This window comes from Notechis scutatus, chromosome 1 (genome assembly GCF_049901735.1).
Source record: "Notechis scutatus isolate UNSWTSFEM ecotype Mainland chromosome 1, rNotScu1.2, whole genome shotgun sequence".
Taxonomy (NCBI): domain Eukaryota; kingdom Metazoa; phylum Chordata; class Lepidosauria; order Squamata; family Elapidae; genus Notechis; species Notechis scutatus.
Genome location: NC_142009.1, coordinates 279,756,732 through 279,778,511, shown reverse-complemented (window position 1 = coordinate 279,778,511; position 21,780 = coordinate 279,756,732). Strand labels below are relative to the sequence as shown.

The 21,780-nt window shown below is 35.3% G+C and overlaps 1 protein-coding gene across 1 annotated transcript in view; it reads left to right on the top strand.

Annotated features, from left to right (window-relative positions):
* The window catches only part of RYR3 (ryanodine receptor 3), a 312,006-nt gene that overhangs the window by 118,499 nt on the left and 171,727 nt on the right, over positions 1 to 21,780 (top strand). The window contains exons 12-21 of the mRNA XM_087951743.1: positions 2,346 to 2,467; positions 3,647 to 3,815; positions 6,063 to 6,198; positions 7,825 to 7,920; positions 8,595 to 8,713; positions 11,291 to 11,424; positions 12,376 to 12,617; positions 14,021 to 14,213; positions 19,457 to 19,673; positions 19,854 to 19,958. Of these exons, the coding sequence (XP_087807869.1) occupies positions 2,346 to 2,467; positions 3,647 to 3,815; positions 6,063 to 6,198; positions 7,825 to 7,920; positions 8,595 to 8,713; positions 11,291 to 11,424; positions 12,376 to 12,617; positions 14,021 to 14,213; positions 19,457 to 19,673; positions 19,854 to 19,958 (1,533 nt within the window). The remainder of the gene's footprint in view (positions 1 to 2,345; positions 2,468 to 3,646; positions 3,816 to 6,062; positions 6,199 to 7,824; positions 7,921 to 8,594; positions 8,714 to 11,290; positions 11,425 to 12,375; positions 12,618 to 14,020; positions 14,214 to 19,456; positions 19,674 to 19,853; positions 19,959 to 21,780) is intronic.

The window sequence follows — 21,780 nt, the reverse complement described above, 5'->3', positions numbered from 1 at the left end:
TATACATTCTAAGAGGTTTTCATCTTTGGTTTCATGCATTTCTGTAGCAATATAGTGGTCCTTTACATACAGTGCAACTCCACCTCCTCTTTTATGGGGTCTGGTTTTTTTTAATAGTTTGTATCCTTCTACCAGTATGTTCCAGTCATGGGTTTCATCCCACCAAGTTTCTGTTATTCCAACTATATCATATTTACCTTCATGTATTCGTAGTTCGAGTTCACCCTGTTTGTTCCCCATACTTTGTGCATTTGTATATAGGCACTTGAGATCTTTATGTCTGACACTGTGTTTACTGTCTACATAAGCTGTGTTGTGCATGCCTGCCCCTACTTTCTTGCCACCTGTTTGATTAGTGCACATGGGATGGCACTCACTATTAAATACTTGGTTTTGGTTGGCATCAAGGTTGATAACCTTACCTGTACAAACATCTATTTTGCATGCACTGGTATTCTTATTAGTTTTGGGTTGCTGGGGACAGAAATGTTCTGAATCCATTAATTTTCTGTCCCCGCTGTTCAGTTTAAATGTTTATCCAGGAAATCTGTGAATTTAATGCCAAGTAACTCAGTCCCTTTCTTTGATGGATACAAACCATCTCTTTTGTACAGTTTTTCATTGGACCAGCTGCAGACATCATGACTAATAAAACCAAAGCCTTCCCTTTTACACCACTCCTTTAGCCATACATTAAACTCTGCTACACGCTGCCCTTTCCCTTTTTGTTCCTTGTATACTGGTAGAACCTCTGAAAAGATAAGCCTACAGCCCATATTACTAAGTTCATACCCCAAGCTCTGGAAGTCTTTCTGAACAGAAAGGACATCCTTCTGGGATAGATCATTTGTACCAAGATGTATAATAGCATCAACATCACAGTCCTTGCTGGCATTCTTGACTATCTTAAGAATACGCTTCTTGTCTCTGTTGGCAGGAGCACCTGGTAGACACCTGTCCTCTTTCAAAACCTCAGTATCCTTTTCTAAATTTAAATCCCTTACAATTGAGTCCCCAACCAGAAGGTGGCTTCTCTTTTTGGATGTCTTGCTCTTCTTGTGTGACTGGTGCGTAATACCTGATTCAGACGTAGCAGAACATTTCATGGTTAGTTAAACTAATATCCTTCCTTCCTTCCTTCCTTCCTTCCTTCCTTCCTTCCTTCCTTCCTTCCTTCCTTCCTTCCTTCCTTCCTTCCTTCCTTCCTTCCTTCCTTCCTTCCTTCCTTCCTTTCTTATTAATATATTTATTTATCACATTTATATGACCATCCATCTCACAGAAGTGATTTTTCCTCAATTTAAATCAGGGAAGTATGATTTCAATGATGTCTTCTAATCGTAGAATAGGACACAACAGATCCATCCTGGTTTGCAATCCTGATATGTAAAGATTGCTCAAACCATATTTTGTTCATTTGGATATCTCAACAACTGGGGCCTGACAAATTAGAACACATAAAGGGTGGAGGGTGGCAGTTTGATTCCCACATAGCTACCATGACCATATGTCCTTTATTTCAGAAAGCAATCTTTTAGATTCAATATTTTTAACACTTACTTTTGTTCTTCATTTTGGTCATTTTACTTTACCATGGTAAATGGTATCACTTAATGGACAGTCTTTCACATTCATGTAAAAATATGGAAATGTACTGTCTTTTTAAAACAAATTTACTTATACTGTTTGATTTTAGCTATTTTTTTATCAGAATATGCATTTCTGTAACGTTTTTCTTGGTTTTGCTCATGATTTTTCTTTTCTAAATTAAAGTTATAAATGTAAATTTTTTTTGTTCTTAACCACTTTCATATTTGCTCTTTTTTCTTTATTTTTTCCAAGATGTTATGTCAACTGCATACATACACTGTTCTAAACTTCTGTTCTTGCTATTTTTCTCAGCTACATTTTAGAGCATATTATGTAAAATCTAGCTAGGACATATCATCTGAAATTAAAAAGAACATCAGCAAAGTAAAATTGCAATGTATTCTCAATCTCACACACTATCATTAGCAAGCTGTAGAATAATATTTGAGAACATAATTGAAAACATACATGGAGTCCTTGACTTATAGCCACAATTGAACTCCAATTTTCTGTTGTTAAGTACAACACTTGTAAAGTGAGTTGTGCCCCATTTTATGATCATGAGCCTGTGCAAATGTCATAAACACAAACCAGTTGCCAAACACCTAAATTTTGATCACTTGATCATGGGAATACTGCAATGTTCCTAAGTGTGAAAATCAGTCGTAAATTACATTTTTCAGTGCCCTTTTAACTTCAGATGCTCACCAAACAAATGGTTGTATTTTAAATATCGCTTTGACCATTTATTTTAGGCTATATTACACCAAGAAGGACACACAGATGATGGACTCTCCTTGCAAAGGTGTCAACATGAAGAATCCCAGGCTGCTAGAATTATTCTCAATACCACAAAATTATTCAGTCAATTTATAAGGTAAAATTTCTTAATATAATAATTAATAATTAGCATTTATAACACATAGTTTAATCTTTCCAGGATCTATTTGGAAATACATTCTGCTGATATTGGACTATCATTTATTATTGTTGAAGATTTATTTTTAATCAGTTCAAATAAAATTTGCAAAAAAAATTGCAGCACCGTTCTTTAACAATCAATTATCTTGATACATGAATATGTTTCTACAGATAGAAAATAATGGCGTATTGACCTCCAAAGCCTAATCTTGATATTAACAGCTTTTTCAAATGTCTTGCAAGTATTCACTCCATCAGTAGTTCCCAACCTTTTTGGCTCCATAGATCAGTGGCGGAGAGAAGATGGTTTAAGTGCACACAGCCTAATCCCATGCATGTGCAAATAAAGCTTCGTGCACTTGCCCACTGCTTGTGCGGTCCAGGGGTTGGGGAGTCCTGCACCATATCTTAGAAAATCACATTTGCTAATCATCAAGAGTCTTCAGCAGTTCAGGCTACAGAAAACCTACAAAGATATTTTGGCAGGATGATTTCACTGACCATTGTTTGTTCCAACATTTACCATAGGTGTCCTCCAGCTGTATGGGGACCAATCACTCCCTGAATTCCGGTCAGCACGGCTATATATAACCCCAAGGAAGCAGGTTGGAAAATGCTGCTCTAGCTTAGCCTCTCTAACCTCTTCCTTCTCCATTCTTACCACACTCTCAGACTTTAGAATGTAATTATTAGTGACAGAAAATTCATTTTTTTTCCTCTTCAAAATATGCATTGGTTGTGTTATACTGATTGTGCTACACAGACTGAAGACTTTTGAGGTTTCTTCTTGCATAGGCTGTAATAACATGTTTGTGTGAACGAAAGCTACTTTAAAAAAATCTGTTTGACTGACATTCCTTCTCTTCAAATGGTATTTCACAACACTCTATATTGCAAAGTTAGCAATTCCTTCCCAAGACTTTATCATAGAAACATGCAGATGATATTCTCAGGACATGTGTTGACCAGTTTTGTCCTCCTAAATGTAACTCTATTAGCTTTTTAAATTCTGCATATATGGATCATGTGATACAAAATATTCTATGTGTCAGAGAAACTATATAATAGTAATAATTATTTTGAATCTAGCAATGTGTTCTTTTTATAACTATTTGCTTTATCTTTTGATTCACAGTGGAAACAACAGTGTTACAACTCCCATCACTCTTCCCATTGAAGAAGTAGTTCAGACTCTCCAAGATTTAATTACATATTTTCTACCTCCAGAGGAAGAGCTAGAACATGAGGATAAACAAAACAAACTTCGTTCCCTTAAAAACAGACAAAATCTATTCAAAGAGGAGGTAGAAAAGGCTGTGTTTAAAGTGTTTTCATTTAATAAGGTGTTGGGATTGATAGCCAAGTGTACACATGATTCACCTTTAAAAGATGCTTTAAATAACCATTATTATTATCCTCTGAAAAACTCAAAAGTCTTAGAATCTTGGATATTTTAACCCTTTTAAAGGTGAGATCCAAATGGGACCTTGGAAAGATGATACAATTATGGAATTGGTAGGGGTCAAAAGGATTGCCTAGGTCAGGGGTGTCAAATTCAAGGCCCATGGGCCAAATCCGGTCCACGGGTGCTTAAATCTGGCCTGCAGGGCCGCCCTGGAAACAGCAAAGGACTGGCCTGTGGTGCCTCTGCCAGACAAAACAGAGCCCAGGAAGGCTACATGCGGCCCTCCCAAGCTCTGTTTTTGTTGGCAGAAGATTGCAGGAGGCCATTGCCACCAGAAACGGAGCTCAGGAGCCAATTTTCACTAGCAGAGGCACCCTGACACAAGTTACATTGAGCTGGTCATGCCTACCCTGGCCACGCCCATGCCCAAGGTCAAACAGAACCCTGATGCAGCCCTCAATGAAATCAAGTTTGAAATCCCTGACCTAGATTAAGAAACACTGGTCTAGTCTGTAACAGAATACAATAATGCTTCAGGGTTTCCTGAAAAGATCAGAATGTTTGCTCCACAGAATGCTAGTTTCTTTTTTCTGAACTGTCATAGACAATTGATAGGTTAGATGAATATGAAGCATCATATTTATTTAATATGATGCTTTGTTTAAAGAAGGACTGGTCAATGAGATATAATTTGGGATTTTCTGTTTAAAAGCAACTGTGGAGTTTCCTGACTGGGGGAGTAAATCTTCCCTTTTGTAATTCACAGAAAAAACTAGCAATTTTAAAACTGATTTTAACAATTTGGGGAAAAAATGATGTTCTGGGTAGATATTTTTTTGTTCCCATCTGGTCTCATTATTTTTACTGACAGTTGGATGGCATATAAATTTAATAAATTATTATAATAATTAATTATATTTTCAAACAACTCACACTTTATTGCTATTGCTATTTTATTATTATTAATAGTAATAATATACTTTAGAGCATATTTGCGTTCTATTGTTTGTAGTATTCAATAAGCAAAATTATTATATAAAATTTAATGTTTAAAAGACATTAAAGATAAAGCATGATAATATGATAAAGAAGAAAACAATAAACACATACATCTAGAGCCACAAATGTATCAGTAAAAGTAACAAGAGCAACAAGATCATTCCAAAGAATATAGGTAAAGAGATCATAACAGAGGTGATATTCAGCAGGTTCTGACCAGTTCTGGAGAACTGGTAGTGGAAATTTTGAGTAGTTCAGAGAACTGGCAAATGCCACCTCTGACTGGCCCCGCCCCCATCTATTCTCTGCCTCCCGAGTCCCAGCTGATCGACTGGATCTTTTGTTGCCCTGCACAGGAGAACAGAGCTGGAAAGCAAGTTAGTGGGGTGGGGAGGGAATGGGGATTTTGCAGTAACTTTCCCCTGCCACACCCACCAAGCCATGCCCACAGAACCAGTAATGAAAAAATTTGAATCCCACCACTGGATCATAAATGAACAATTCCAAAGACTGGAAGAAAACAGTCTGTCATTTATGTAAGAATCAACAAAAAAGTATTTCTGAAGGAGAAGAATTTGGAGGTGTGAAGCCAAGAAAAAGAAAAGGCCTTGTCTCTGATGAAGTAATTTCTCATGAAACAAAGAACAGAACTTCAGATGTGATCACAATCCTTGAGCAGGGAATATTCTAATATGGATAAATGGATTGCAAAGCATTTGCAAAGGGTTTGGAAGTCAATACCAGCTCCCTAATTGGACTTCCAATTGAAAAGGCAACCAGTGTAACCAGTGCAAAATAGAAGTAATGTGATTAGACAATCTAGTTGCCACAGATGTTCTCATTACTGCATACATTCTACCAATAGTTGATTCCAAACTGAGTTTCAGGGGAGGTGTGTGCAGCAATCCAATTTGCTAATGAAGTGGCTCTGGGGAAGGCTTTCCTTTATGACTGTTTTAAGCAAAATGATGGTTACAATGGCAGCTTTGAAATCTATCTTCTCCCAAATTTAGTTATTTTAGAAAATGTATTATATCCAGTATTTTATAGTTCAATACTGTATTTGAACTGCTTGTTTAAACTTTTAAAATGTGAAGGAATATATACTTGAAGATACAAAGAGTGTTTTTTAACTATGTTTTTTCAGGGGATGCTGGCATTGGTTCTGAATTGCATTGATCGATTAAATGTATACTATAGTACCGCACATTTTACAGGGGTTGGTAGAGAAGAAAATAGCACAGCGTGGAAAGAAATTCTGAATCTTCTTTACAAGTTATTAGGTGAGTTACACAGTGTAAATGTATAGGTTGATTTTGGAGAAAATTTTGAATTAAAACTAAATCAGAGGAGCTGAATAATTCTCCCCACAACGAATGGCACATTAAAACCAACACTAAAACTAAATCAACATGTTATTAGATGATATATTGCAATTTATGTCACAGTTATGTTAATAAAGTAATTTTAATAATGTACTTTAAAATTTAAAAATGTGGTTTTTGATAGAAGAGAATATTTGTAGTTCAGAATTGAACTGTGGGGTCCTTGGTGCTCTCTGAGCTTGATTGTTTTCTTGCAGATGTTTCATTACCAAACTAGGTAATGTAATCAGTGCTAAATGTGGTTCCCTTTTATGATTCAGAAATGTATGTGTGTACAGAAAAAAAAGAGAGAAGAAACAGAATTTGAAGACAATTTAGAAAGATACCAGGCCACATTCTTACATGCAGATTCATATTTTTCTTCACTGTTATTACCATTCTCTTTCTGAACTTTAGTAATAATTAACAAATATATTAAAAGTGGGTAACTCTCACTGTTTTTATCTCTTCCTGTTGAAGATTGCTGAATTTTTCAATGTCATCTGCTTTAGTGGTGCAGAAACTGCTGAATAATGTTTTTTCTTCTACAGTGCCTTCCAGTTAGTACCGTGTTTCTCATATAATAAGGCCGGGTCTTATTTTTTTTTGAGCCCTGAAAAAATGGCTAGGTTGTCTTTTCGGGGGTGACTTAATTCCCCCCCCCCCACCTTGCATCTTTGGGCAGGTGGGTGGCGACGTCTTGGATGTTGACCTCGGCGTTGCTGGGGCACTTTGTATCGGGGTCAACGCAGGCAGCACTATATCCGGGTGTGCAACAAGAGTACTTCCTAACGGCAAGCCCCCCCACCATTCCCCCCCATTTCGCATGTTTTAATATAGGCCTTAATTTGAGGGGAGGGGCTTAATTTCATTTCATGCCTATAAAACATGCTGGGACTTCCTATTGGGGGAGGCCGTATTGTTGGAGAAACAGGGTAGCTGGAGCATTTTCTGCAGCTGTATGAAATCTTTATCTGTGGAAATGCATGAATGTTAGAGACAGTTTTGAAAACAACTATTTTATTTGTAGATTTGGTCGTGCTTTTTAAAAACTCAATTGACTAATAAACTCTTATACAAATAAACAATGGCTCTGATGTACAAATATATAGAAAAATAGGTTCTTGATTAGATCAAAATATTTCAAATAATGTACATGTATTGAAATTCATTCTTTATTCATTGGTTACAGAATTAAAAGTTTTATTGAGTTTTACATTTATAACTAGCAGTAATTGGAAGCCACTGAGTTTTTAATGACTTTTACAAATAGTTTTGTGTGATTAAATCCAGCTGGAGATGATGGGTTAATGGTATCAAATGTTTATCCAGTGTCAGAAATATTTAATGCCTACTGGAACGGTAATAATCAATTACGTCTAGTGAAGATGCCAGTAAACTATATTCATTTTATATCTAGAATATACAGAAAAGCATATAAAGGATATGTCCTAAATATCAACATGTAGTTGATGGAGACATATTTTATATTTTGTTTTTATTCCAAAATATCTGTTAACTGATCATTTCAAATCTATCTTTCAGCTGCTCTCATTTGTGGTAACAGAAACAATTGTGCCCAGTTTTCCAATAATCTTGATTGGTTGATTAGTAAATTGGATAGACTAGAGTCTTCTTCAGGTGAGATATACCAGTTTCTTTTTCCATAACTTAAAAAAAAGGGCTGTTAACTATAATTATGGCTTTTCATTCAAGAATTCCCCATACTATCCATCCCATTTTCAAGGAACAGTTATCTGACACATTAATTCCTATAATGATATCATGCATTGAGATATTTGAGTGCAATGCTATTTAGATTCTACCACAACTTTTCAAATAAAAGCTGTTTTTACTTCTTTGTATAAGAGATTCACACACATTTCTTGAATTAATAAGAAAAATGTTATTGATCAAATATATTGAGAAAAATGTTGTAATTTCAACTCAGACACAAACTGAACAGAAGCTCTTAAGAATGAATGAAATCCTACTGCTAGATTTAGCTTTAGGGCTAAGGGATTTATATTTCTAAAGATAGCTTCCTTTTCGGTTCAGTTGTTCCTTAATTTGTTATCTGTCCTCAGATAAAAATACCGTAAAAGAAAAATCCACATCTAAGTTATTTTGTTTTTCTTGAAGCTGGTTATCTATTTTGGGCATCTTCAATTTTTAAATTCTAAGCATTTTTAAAGAGCTTAAAAGAAGGATTTTTTCTATCATTTATATTTTTTCCAGTGCTTCAATTATACTGTAAGTTATAGATTCTACCCCTGAAACTAAAAATAATCTCTTTGTCCCTGGCATTTGAACAGGTATTTTAGAAGTGTTGCGCTGTATCTTGATTGAAAGCCCAGAAGCTTTAAATTTGATAGATGAAGGCCATATAAAGTCCATCATCTCCCTGCTGGATAAGCATGGACGCAACCATAAGGTATGCTTTAGAAATGCAAGATGCATCTTTTCTATGCAACATATTCTATATTATAACACCTGTAAATTACAGTAAAATAGAAGTAAGCACATTGTTATAAAAACCTGCTCTTTTGCCACAAAACAAGTGTGAACATTTAAATAGAAGGTTTTTTTTTTCTTTGTTTAGGTTATTCTTAGATTCTCAGGAGCAATTTCTTTCTGACTGTGGATATATAAGTATGAAATTAGTTTGATCTATGTAAACTGTCTTTAAAATGCTATATACAGTCCAGATAGAATTATAAAGATGTTATATTATGTTGTGTTCTGATTTTATGAGGTTTTACATGACTTGCTCCTCATTCCATCCCACGAAGAGGAGAATTTGTCTATTTTTATATCCTGTGTGATGTTTTTATATGTTGACTAGTAGAAAGCAGTACAAGATTGTTTTGCCCTGCTTGGAGTCAGCAGGAATGCCTAAATATGTACCTGAAAAGATCCTTCAGTCCTCTGGAATGTGTAAATTCCTACAGAAAAAAAATCCCACTTTTTCCAGGAAGTAACCAAAAATATTAAAAACATTTCACATCTCTTTCAAATTTTAGATAACTAGAGAATTGATTATCTTGGATACCATTAGCATCTATGCCATTAAGCTATTTAGGAAGCTTAAAAAGTAGAAGGATTTACATATTTCAAACATCTCATGTATAAATAATTTTTAAAAAGGTTTTGTGCCTCTACCGGCCATACATATAGAAGTTATTATTATTATTGGACATGGACAGCATAATCCTATGTATTTTACTCAGTCCCAATAAAGTCACAAGGACTTGGTCCCCAAATAAGTGAATATGGAAACTGTCTGAATGATGGAACAGAATCTGAAGGAATGCAGGAATGAAGGAAGGACTTCTGAAGAAATATGCTGATATTTAAGATAAAAAAATGTTGTACAAGTTGATTTGTTTAGAGCAGGGGTGTCCAACCTTGGCAACTTTAAGACTTGTGGACTTCAACTCCCAGAATTCCTCAGCCAGCTTTGCTGGCTGAGGAATTCTGGGAGTTGAAGTCCACAAGTCTTAAAGTTGCCAAGGTTGGACACCCCTGGTTTAGAGAATAAATCAAAGCTTTAAGGCTCAACTCTGCTACTTCTCTTGGCATTTAAAAGGATCTCCTCTACAGTCCTGTTTCAGACAAGCTGGGTAAACAAGTGAGAGCCAAAACTTCCCTTTGTATCTCTTAAGCAGAAACTGCTCATCAAGAATTTCAGTGAATGCTTGTAATACAGGCTTGTGAGAAGGACATATTCTCATCCTTTCACAAGTTTAAGCCCTGCATATTCAAGCCATATCTATTCATTGGACGTGCTTTTACGTCCTTCCTTTGTTCATTTTTCCTTCCATCCATTTTACATTTTCGACTGAACTGTTTATTGTTCACTGGTCAAAAAAAAAAAAATTCCTTCAACTGTCACATCTATTCTAGCTCCCACTCTATGTCTCCTTTCTTTAAAAATTCTGAAGTTGTTTTCTCTTAACTAGAGACCTGTCTTGCTCATCATAATCTTTGTGATACCATCCAATCAGGATGTTGATCTAGTCCAGCCATTGAGATAGCTACAATGTACAGTATCTATTGACTGTGCAGCTGCTCTTAGATAATCAGCTATGCTTAATATTCTTAACCGTCAAATACTGTCATCCTGATGATTGAATTGTTGGGGGTTACTGACACATTTTCATCTCATTTTCATCTTTTTTATCTCCTTCTTTTCCTGTTTCCTTTAAAAAAAACCTCTTGTTATTGTAAATTTCCCTTTACAGATGGTATTGTTAAAGGTTCACTCCTAGGTCCCTTTACCCTTTATATCCTTCTTTAGAGTGACTTAATACTAGAGTTGGTTTTTGATATCACACCTACTCTGATCATATCCAAATGTACTGTTATTCTTCCAAGTTTAATTCAGTGACATAGACTTCCAATGGGTTTTTTTTTTTTTTGACAGAAAATTTAATCTTGGATGATTTCCCATTATCTTGAGTTCAGACAAAACAGAGCTCTTAGTGTTTTGCAAAAAAAACAAATTCCATCTGTCTCCAGGGCTATGAGATTGCTTCCATATCGGTTGCCAGGAATTCATGCCTGCAGGTGGATAATAAATTTTTCTGTAGTCATTCATTGTGGCTACTGTGAAGACCTGCCATTTTTATCTGTAGAACATTTGATGTATTTTCCAATTCTTGATACCTGATGCAGCATTCAAGCTCTGATTGTGTCATGTCTTGATTACTGCAACACCTTAAGGGAAGGCCTCCCCACCTACTCTTGCTTCATTGATCTTGGTTCAAAGCACTGTAGTCTGGATTTTTGTGTTCTCTTTTTTCTCTCAAATGTCTATGCACCACATAGTCTGCATAGGGCCAGATACCATTATACAAACTTAATTTTGGCTTTTGGGGTATTGAGACCTACTTCATTGTTGAGAAGGTACATTCCCACAAATTGCATTATTTGGCATCCTTGACATTTTGACTAGCATTGCATTATGCCTTATATAGCTCTAAAGACCACTTCTATAAATGTTTTCTAGGTTCTTGATGTCCTATGCTCTCTTTGTCTCTGTAATGGTGTAGCAGTGCGTGCTAATCAGAACTTAATATGTGACAATCTTCTTCCTCGAAGAGATCTGCTCTTGCAAACACGCCTGGTGAATGATGTGACAAGGTATCATTATATATCAATTATGTTTATCAAAATATTTCATCTCTATAACAGGAATTGAGCAGAAAAATCAGTCACAACTGAGATGCTGTGTGAGGGTTCAGCAGTTCTTTGTCTGTGATATGCTTTGTTGGATTTGTGATTTTATTTATGCGTTGCATCACCTCTTTGACTTGTCAGTAAAATTGAGTTATAGGAGAAAGTCTTGAACACCGAACAGCTAAATGTCCTAGAAGCAAAGTGATATAATGAATTATTATTTAGAAGGATAATTTGGATATTGACTTTACCCTTATATATTAGATAGTTTGAGCACAATGTTTGATGACCACTGTTGATATATTAACTATGGTTAGCATGCTATCAAAGTACACAGGCATATTTTTATTTATTTATCAAATTTGGGGACTGCCTCTCTCACTCTCAGAGTGACTCTGGGCAGTTCATAACTAAAGTATAAAAACAACATAATGATGCAATAAAATATATAAGTAAAATGGGAGTTAACTAAAAAAGCAAAAATAGAATAAGTTAAAAGCGGAGGTGGTATTCAGCAGGTTCTGGAGAACTGGTAGTGGAAATTTTGAGTTGTTCGGAGAACCAGCAAATATCACCTCTGACTGGAGATTTTACAGTATCCTTTCCCTGCTATGCCCACCAAGCCACACCCACAGAACCAATAATAAAAAATATTTGAATCCTACCACTGGTTAAAAGCCAGAGGGAATACCTTTCAAACACTAACCATTCCAGGGTTGGATCCCACTCCAAGCTCCAAGAGAGTTGGCAGAGCTAAATTTTGAAAGGCCAAGAGAGTGGGGTTTCACCCTGGAGGGGAGAATATTCCATAGGGTGGGGACAAGAGTAGAGAAAGCTCTCTTCCTGAACCCTGAAGTTATGGTATATATTTTACTGCAGTGTGTTTTATATCCTCTGCATTCTCTTCTTTTTCAGCATAAGGCCAAACATATTTCTTGGAATTGCTGAGGGCTCAGCCCAGTATAAGAAATGGTACTTTGAACTAATCATCGATCAAGTGGAACCATTTTTGACTGCAGAACCTACACATTTGCGGGTTGGATGGGCCTCAACATCAGGCTATGCTCCTTATCCTGGAGGTGGAGAAGGATGGGGAGGAAATGGTGTTGGTGATGATCTGTACTCCTATGGCTTTGATGGACTTCATCTGTGGTCTGGTAAGAACTGATTTAAAATGTGAACTGCCCCAAATGATATGAAGGTTTGCAAAGTAGAATTGTTTTCTTTTTCTTTTTGAAGATTTTTTTTGGGCCTCCTTGAAACAATAATTTTCTCTCTCTTAATATTCATGGTCACAGTTCAAAATTGAGTGTCTATAAAGCTGAATTACACTTGATTGGAAATAAAGAGGGGGCCAAAAGAATTAATACTTTATCTATATTTGTTTTGTGTCCCTTATTCATTTGTTTATTTATTTATTTTGTTTGGTTTTATTTGGGAGATATAATGTCTATTTTATTTGGCTTTGTTTAGGAGCTATGCCTAGAATCCAATGAATAACAGTCATGCACAAACCCAGTTTAAATTCTTTCAATCCCAGTTGAAAACTCTTGTTTTATTAAATCAAACAGAACATTTAAAATTCTTAGTATTGACAATTAAATATTGGAAAGACAAAAATGAGTTTTATTTGCAGCTTGCACTGGATGCTGCCTGCCTATGGAATTCAAAAATAATTCTATGAATGACTAAAAAGAATGACATGCAAATTTGCATTTAACTATAACAGACATTATCCTCCTGCAACCAGGGGTGGGATTCAAATTTTTTAACAACCGGTTCTGTGAGCATGGCTTAGTTGGTGGGTGTGGCTTGGTGGTCATGTTATTGGCTGGGCGTGGCCAATTCAATATTACTCACATCAAGGCACGCATCTCCTCGCCTGGCCTCTCATGACTGTGGGGATGCTGCAACACTTGTAAGTGTGAAAAATGGTCATAAGTCACTTTTTTCAGTGCCATTGTAACTCCACACAAGCAAAGTACCAGCAAAGGAGGGGGGAAAAACTCCAGAGATGTTCCTGAGACAGGAAGTCTAGTCCTGTCAAGAATGTAATAAGGGTTAATGGAGAGGCAGTTTCTGTAAGCAACACCAGAATCTTTCCTTCCTGTCTTCCTTACAGGATTAGGCCAGTAATTGCTTCTAACAACTGGTTCTCCAAACTGCTTAGAATGTTAATAACCGGTTCTAAAGAATAGGTGCGAACCTGGAGAATCCAACCCCTGCCTGCAACCATATGATTTTTATGTTTTTCTTTAAAATATTCATTTATGTGTGCCAAGAATGGCACTATAAAATTATGAGTATGCCATTTAAAAGATAATTGCATCTTGATCTGTAATACATAACTACATTCATAGAGTACACACACACACACACACACATATTGTTGTCTGTAAATTGGAATAATATTCTCAAGCATTTCTAATATTTTTCACTTTTTACTCTTGCAAAAATGATTTATTTAATGTGAAAAAAATATTTTAAATATCATAGAAATTTCACAGTTCTTCCCCAGGATTTCTTAGATCATTTTCTCCTTTGATTCTCTGCTTATTAGGTCGAATATCCAGGGCTGTTGCATCTGTGAATCAGCATTTATTAGCATCTGATGATGTGGTCAGCTGTTGCTTGGATTTAGGGGCACCTAGCATTTCTTTCCGTATTAATGGACAACCAGTGCAAGGAATGTTTGAAAACTTCAATACTGATGGGCTTTTGTTCCCTGTGGTGAGCTTCTCAGCTGGTGTCAAGTAAGGAAGATTCTTCTTTTATATCAACAGTTGCAAACAGTTGTATTGAATATTGTTTAGTAGGGTTAATATACTCTCAGATAGTTTACAGTTGTCACTCATTTTCAGAAAATCCAGATATATATTTTTTTAAAAAAAATCAGAATATGGAGAATGAGAGAGAATTTTGACATTGCCTATTTTTGGTTTGGATTCCCCCAAATCTTATACTAAATGAACTCATTATGAACTGTTGGGCTTTTTCATAATCCATGTGAAATTATTCACTCTCTCTTATATATCACTGAAGAACTGCTTAAAGATAATACTATTTTTCTTTGGCAGTAGTGACAAGAGGTCAAGTTCTCTTCTGACATACAAACAAACAATGATACATTGGTATGGTGTATGATTTATTAATCTTACCTTTCCTATATTCTTCCCTTAAACAACGTTCCCTTTAACATTCCCTATTATTTAGCCATATGATATAATAACAGTAATTGAAAACTATATTGGATTGTTTCCTATTTTATTTTCTATTTCATTCTATGTACAGTTTCTAGCCATTCTTTATGGTGGGTACAAGACAATCTATAGTTTTCCAGATAATGCTAGATGGCAGCTCCACTAATTTACCCAATAGTGTGGGAAGCTGAGAGTTTGATAAGAGCTGGTAAGCTAAAGTTCCCCAATCCTAATTTTTTCCTGAAACTTGCCAGTCTGGAGTTTAGAGCATCAAATGGTGTGGTTCCATTTTTTTTAAAAAAAATCTATCCTTTATACTTCCTAATATGGCTTCCTGTGGCCTATATACCAGCATACAATGGGTAGTTTTACAGAATGGATTTTCAGGCATTTTTGGTAGTTTTAGGAACAGTTTGCTTTAACAGAAGTAAACTTTGGTAACCTGCTTAGCCCAGAATATCCCTCTTAGACATCATTCTAAGAGCCATGGGGGCACAGTGGTTAGAACACAGTATTGTGGGTTACTTCTGCTGACTGCCGACTGACAGCAGTTCAGCAGTTCTAGTTTTACTGGCTCAGAGTTGACTCAGCCTTCCATCCTTCCGAGGTTGGTAAAATGAGGACCCAGATTGTTGGGGGCAATATGCTGACTCGGTAAACCAGTTAGAGAAGGCTATAAAGCACTGTGAAGCAGTATATCAGTCTAAGTGCTATTGCTATTCTCTTCAAACTATGTGGCTTCTTAAAGTGATAGCCGTGTAGCCTAAGACACATTTTTTAAATCCCTCTCATAGTTTCTCACCAGACATGTTTATTACATCATTGGATAGAGAATGTAAATAATAGACTTTTTGGTCCTTAGAAAAACTGAGTTCAAAAGGAAATGTCTGGAGAAGGTTTAGAATAAACTGGATTCCAAGGGGAAAAAGTGATTTGGTGGGGTGCATGGGTGTGCACGTCAAGGAAAAGCAAAGTTCAGTTGCTTTTTGAAAAAGCACTTTTGGGACAATGTTCGTGTCACACTTGCTGGCCTTTTCTTGGGCTTGCATGATAGCAGTCACATAATGCCACAAAACACTTCTTTGGTTTGGTAACAGGAGTAATATGTTGAAACAAAATTTCTTTTTCTCTTTAAATATAGATCATTGCCCAATCCTAAAACCTAGCCATTTAATGTCCATTCCTGCACCTAATATATTTAGATAGCAAATATCCCATTTTCTTGAAGGGTGGTTAAATGTTTATATGGAATGCCAATTACTTTCTGTGATAGAAATATTCCTGAGGAAAATATATTTCTGTGTTACTAAACTTAGTGAATAACTACGTCATTTCTCAACAAAATGGCATCTGTCTGAAATAACCTCCATGCAGAAATTTTCAGTGTTATTTTCGAAACCAGGTTTACTCTGGTAAGCATATTCACTAAGGAATTATTTTAAGCAATTGACTTCCAACATATTCGTAAAACCTTTACTGAAAGAATATTATTATGATCTCCAGAGAAATAGCTGCTTTTGTCCAAGCTGCAGCAAAATGACACCTTAAAGATTAATATCTTTATTAGCGTATAAGCTTCTGTAGCTTATATGTTCACGAATCCGATATTATATTATATAAAAATATATGCCTCAATAAATGTTTTTCTCATCAACATGCCATAGAATCTTTTGTTTTTGCTAATAATAAACTGAGTAAAATAAACCCAATCATAGCTTAAACTAAGAAGCAGGACTTTGATGTATGATTTCACACTTTCAGTAGAAATTGCATAGGTTTGCAATTATGTGACTGAAATTAATAGAAATTATATGCTAATTAAATTAGAACTTAAACTTGTAAATACCTGCTTAACTATGGCAGATAAAATGTGATTCCATATTGGAGATTGGCAGAATACTAAAAGAGGTTTGGAAGATATCTCCAGGGAATTTTCCCTTTGCTATTGACATTAGTTGGGTTTTTCAGTGGCATTTTGCCACTTTCTTTCTATTGATCTATACATTTTGTTTACCATACATAAAAATTACAGTGATTGTTGGGCAGGTATAGGTTTTGTGTTTCTGGGAAAGCATTTAAATTTAGGTAGATAAATGGACTGTGTGTTGAAAAATCAAGTGAAAGAATCTAGCAGATACATCAATCTCACTTGCTGAAAGAAAATATAACAGTCTAGATGTGTTGACATGAAAAGTCAACATCTTGGAGATAAATGCCTTCTGTCTTTTATAATTGAACAGGTGGTGTGTTAAATAGTGATGCTGGAAGGTCTTCTATCTAAGACTCAACATAGTGTTGCAGGAAAAAAATTATATATTTGACATGAAATATCCCCTAGAAATGTCCTTACATCTGCTCAGGCAGTTAGCAAACAAGCCTAATCAGATGTGTTGAAGGGGGTGTTCTGATCATTTGTGTCATTTCTAGTAGTAAACAGATACTTTTCATTAAATATTATTATAAATATTTGCATAGTTGTGCTTTGTAGTCTTGTGCTTCTCTAATGAACTCATAGTTTGCAAGAGAATATTAGTTTCAATATACATGTCTTTTATTTTGTGTATGAATAACAATAAAGAAGTTTATTATGGAAATCATAATATATTTTAATTTTCTGGAAATGTCATTATAAATAATGTTCTTTTAAAAGGTTACCATCTCAGAAACAACAACAAAATAACAGGGTATCTAATTATCATGTATATTTTAGTATTACTAAAGTCTTTACTTTCTTTACTCAAAGAAAGTATGCCACATATTTTCACTATTGTTCAACATACACTATTACTTTTACAAAGAATGTGTGGCACATTACATAGTAATTAATTCTATTTTATCATATAAGCTGTTCTGGAGCACAGTATACTTTAGCAGACCTATGGAATCAAATTCTGTGAAGGGAGTCCTGTTGATAAAATTCTTCATGGGCTTGGATGCAGAGGAACCATGACAAGCAATTTAATTGATTCTTGAGATCATATTTTAGGTTAAATTCATCATGGGTGAAACATTTTGGATATTTAAATACAAAGCCGAAAAATTCTAATCTCAAACATACTTCTACCTTATCTCTATTCAGGTTACCAGCCTTGTCAGACAATGAGAATGTCTGAAAATGTAGTGCAGGTTAGTCAAGAAAACTATTGGCCAATCAAAAATCATGATCTTGTTGACATGAAGATTCCATGATGAACTTCCATTTGACAACAATATTTAAAAGACAAAGAGGGAGATTTTCTAAATTTCTGATAATCTGATAATGTCAGCAGCTTTGCTTTGATAGGTCACACATTTCTATCCCTCCAGGAATCTATACAAATAAATAGGATTCTTCTGAATACTTTTTCTTGACTCCTATCTGGATAAGCTAGTATTCTAGGCATTCCCAAAACCTCTGATTCTCTCCTTCAAGCCTGCCTGGTCTGATAAAGCTAAAATGTATGAAGAACGGTTGTAGGAACTGGGTATGTCTAGTTTAATGAAAAGAAGGACTAGGGGAGACATGATAGCAGTGTTCCAATATCTCAGGCTGCCACAAAGCAGAGGGAGTCAAGCTATTCTCCAGAGCACCTGAGGGTAGGACAAGAAGCAATGGATGGAAACTAATCGAGAGAAGCATCCTAGAACTAAGAAGAACTTTCCTGACAGAACAATTAGTCAACTTATCTCCAGAAGTTGTGGGTGCTTCAACACTGGAAGTTTATAAAAAGATGTTGGATAACCATTTATTTGAAGTGGTGTAGGGTTTCCTGCCTAAGCAGCGGGGTGGACTAGAAGACCTCCAGGGTCCCTTCCAACTCTGTTATTCTATTCTAAATGCTGTCTTGACCTATGTCAACTCTCACTTATCATAAACTGACAAGATTCTGTGGAAATATCCAAGCCTTCAACATTACAGTCTCCAGCTTTTGTTTTTCCTGATTGTCTCCATCTTAGCAACATCTTCTTATCTTACCTCACACTTCATATTGGTTGTGTCTGTAGCAGTTATGCTATGAAGGCAAACACCAACAGTTATGTACACAAGTTAATTTAGCCACATGCTGAGTTTCAGGTTATTGTAAGGAAATAATTCTCCAAAGTGTAGGGTAGGATGAGGTCAAAGTAAGATGAGAAGATTGAGAGTTGCATCAGGCAAGTGTGGCTGTAGTGCCAGAAGAGAAACAACTGTAGAAAATCATGAAATATAAATGTGAAGTAGAATGACTTTGGGAAAAGAAGCAAAGACAGTACCAATACTAATAACTACATTAGGGGCAATCCCAAAACATCTGGAGCATCAGTTGAACACCACTGTGATTGACAAAATCACCATCAATCAGTTGCAAAATATAGCTTTACTTCAAACAGCTTACATTCTGCAACAATATCTTTAACACCATCAAACAACAACATTTGTCTATCCCCGGTCATTGGGAAAGACTCAAAGATGGATAAAAATGACAAATCCAGTATAAATATCTGGCTCATTATTCAACCAACTGCAATAATAACAACTTAGAAAATTATTTAGAATAACTTAGAAAAATACTTAGAAAATCTGTGCATTGCCAACATTTCCAGATGTTAAAATATTGTTGCAGGGTGTAAGCTGTTCCAAGTAAAGGAAATTAAAAACAAATTTTAAATAATAAAGTGTATCTCTTCACTTATTATCTGTAGTTAAATGGCTTGCAAATGGGTTTTTGAGATAAAAGGGATTTTTATAAAGAATTACTTGAGGGTGGTGGCCTATGATAACTTTTTAAAAAAACCTTCCCAAATATTACCCTTTTGTTGTATTTCCATTTCTTTAGAGTGCGTTTCTTAATGGGTGGCCGCCATGGAGAGTTTAAGTTTTTACCTCCTACTAGCTATGCACCTTGCTATGAAGCTTTGCTTCCAAAAGAAAAAATGAAATTGGAACCAGTAAAAGAATATAAGAGGGATTCTAAAGGAATTAGAGATTTGCTTGGTACTACTCAGTTTCTTTCCCAGGCTAATTTTATTCCTTGTCCAATTGATACCAACCAGGTAAGTTTAATTAAAATATCATAACACATATAATGACTGAACATTTAATTTATCAGGATATCTTTATTTAGTAATAAACCACATTTAGATTTTATTATGTTATGTGATCATTAATGAAAAACATGGAGGATATTGCTGCAAAAAATTTCCTTGATAAAAATTTACATATTTTCTTCATAGATTGTTTTGCCTTTCCATCTTGAAAAGATTAGAGACAAGCTTGCTGAAAATATTCATGAACTCTGGGGAATGAATAAAATAGAACTTGGTTGGACCTATGGCAAGGTATACTTATGAAGAATTCTTGTGAGAAAATCACTCATTGCTTTATTTTATTACAAGAAACAAATATATTCTTGACACAATAATAGTGAAGGTTACTTTTTAATTACAAAGTTGAAAACAGAAAAATTGTGTCATGGGGAAAAACTTCATTATTCTTCCTTTTCCAAATACAAAACCAAGGTGTTACATAAAACAGAATTCAAGTTAGAGAAAATTAAAATAGTAATATATTTTCTCTGAAACAAGACAATTCTCATTTCTTTGTAGTCAGCTCTAGAGCCTCCTTCAACAGATCTGGAGAATAAGTAGTAGTAAATAACTAAGGGAAAATTGCAAATATTTTTACTTCATCACATAGTAATACCAATAATCTTTGAAGTATGAGACCATAATTTATTGTTAGACCATAACAAGAGTCTGTAACTTTCAGACAGCCGTAAGTGTAGTTTTCAAGGTCTGCATAGGAAAGTGAGTCAGGAACCACATGAGTTATATTCACTAGGACCAATAGTCCTACATGGGAGACAACTTGAGAATTCTAGAACTATTGACTAGGTTTTGGAAAATTAAAACATCAGCAGAATGGCATTAAGACCGACATGAAAACTGAATGGATGTATTCTCCATGAACTGAGCTCGAAGTAAAGGCATCTTGTGTCTTCTCCGGAGGCAGAGGAACTTCACACCATTTTTATTCTCCCTGCTTCTGCTTTTAGTTAAAGCACACCTATAACCTCCATTCCAAGATGACATTTACTGATTGCAGTCTCAAGTTTACTTATTGGCAGTCCTGCGGAATATTTTACAAAACAAAAAGATGGAGCTTTAGTAGCTGGAACATTCGGGGGAGGAAAAACGCCCACAATGGCAGGGTAATAAATAAATCCAGTTTATGGCTTACGGATTGTTACAGCCATAAATAGAGGTTACTTGGCAACCTACATGCCTGATAAGAAACTTCAGATCCAAAACTTTTGCTGAGGTCACACTTATAAGTTCTTCTCCTTCTATGAATTGGGCCAAATTTTGGTCATCTTGTTGTTGTTGTTATAGTTGTGGCCTTCTTTTACGGATTTGATTAAGTGCCATCAAGTCATTTTCAACTCCTAATGATCGCATAGAAAATTTCTTTCCATGATCTTTTCCTAATGCATGCTAATATTATTTTTCAACTTTCAACTCCCGCTCATTTTCGTCACTCTAAATAGGGTTCACTATATCCATCTCTAACAAATCGCCATTCCTTACAGCCAGTTCTGCCTAGTTATTGCTGAGCCCATGTTATCTGCCCAGGGAAGCATATAAAATAAAATAATAAACAAACAAACAAATAAATATCTTCTCCCTTGAAGTGTCCATTTTATTGATGCTCCTTCCCAGAATTTCAAAGGTTCACACTTATCCAGTTGTCTTAAAGTTGCTTTAAATTATTATAAGTCAAGAAGAAATGCAGAATATTATGAGATATCAAGGTTTAGTTATAAAAAAAACAACAGTTATATCTAGACTATACAATAAGTCATACATTTTCTGTGGTAAGAATGCTCAAGTATAATTTTGTGCTGCAGGTACAATTTCTCCTGGTATGTCCAACTGCACATCACTTTTTGAATAACAGCTGGACAATGCAGGTCATAATCCCAGAATTTGCTTCAACACATATCCATAGCTTGTAGAATAAATATCTAGTTTTCCAGAGGCCATGCTGACGCAATGGGATGGTAATCCTGTCTTAGAGACACCGGATTGAGGAAAGCTGTTCTGCTTTAAAACTCTGGTGGATGACTGTGGTTTATTTGCAGAAATAAAGGGTCTATTTTTG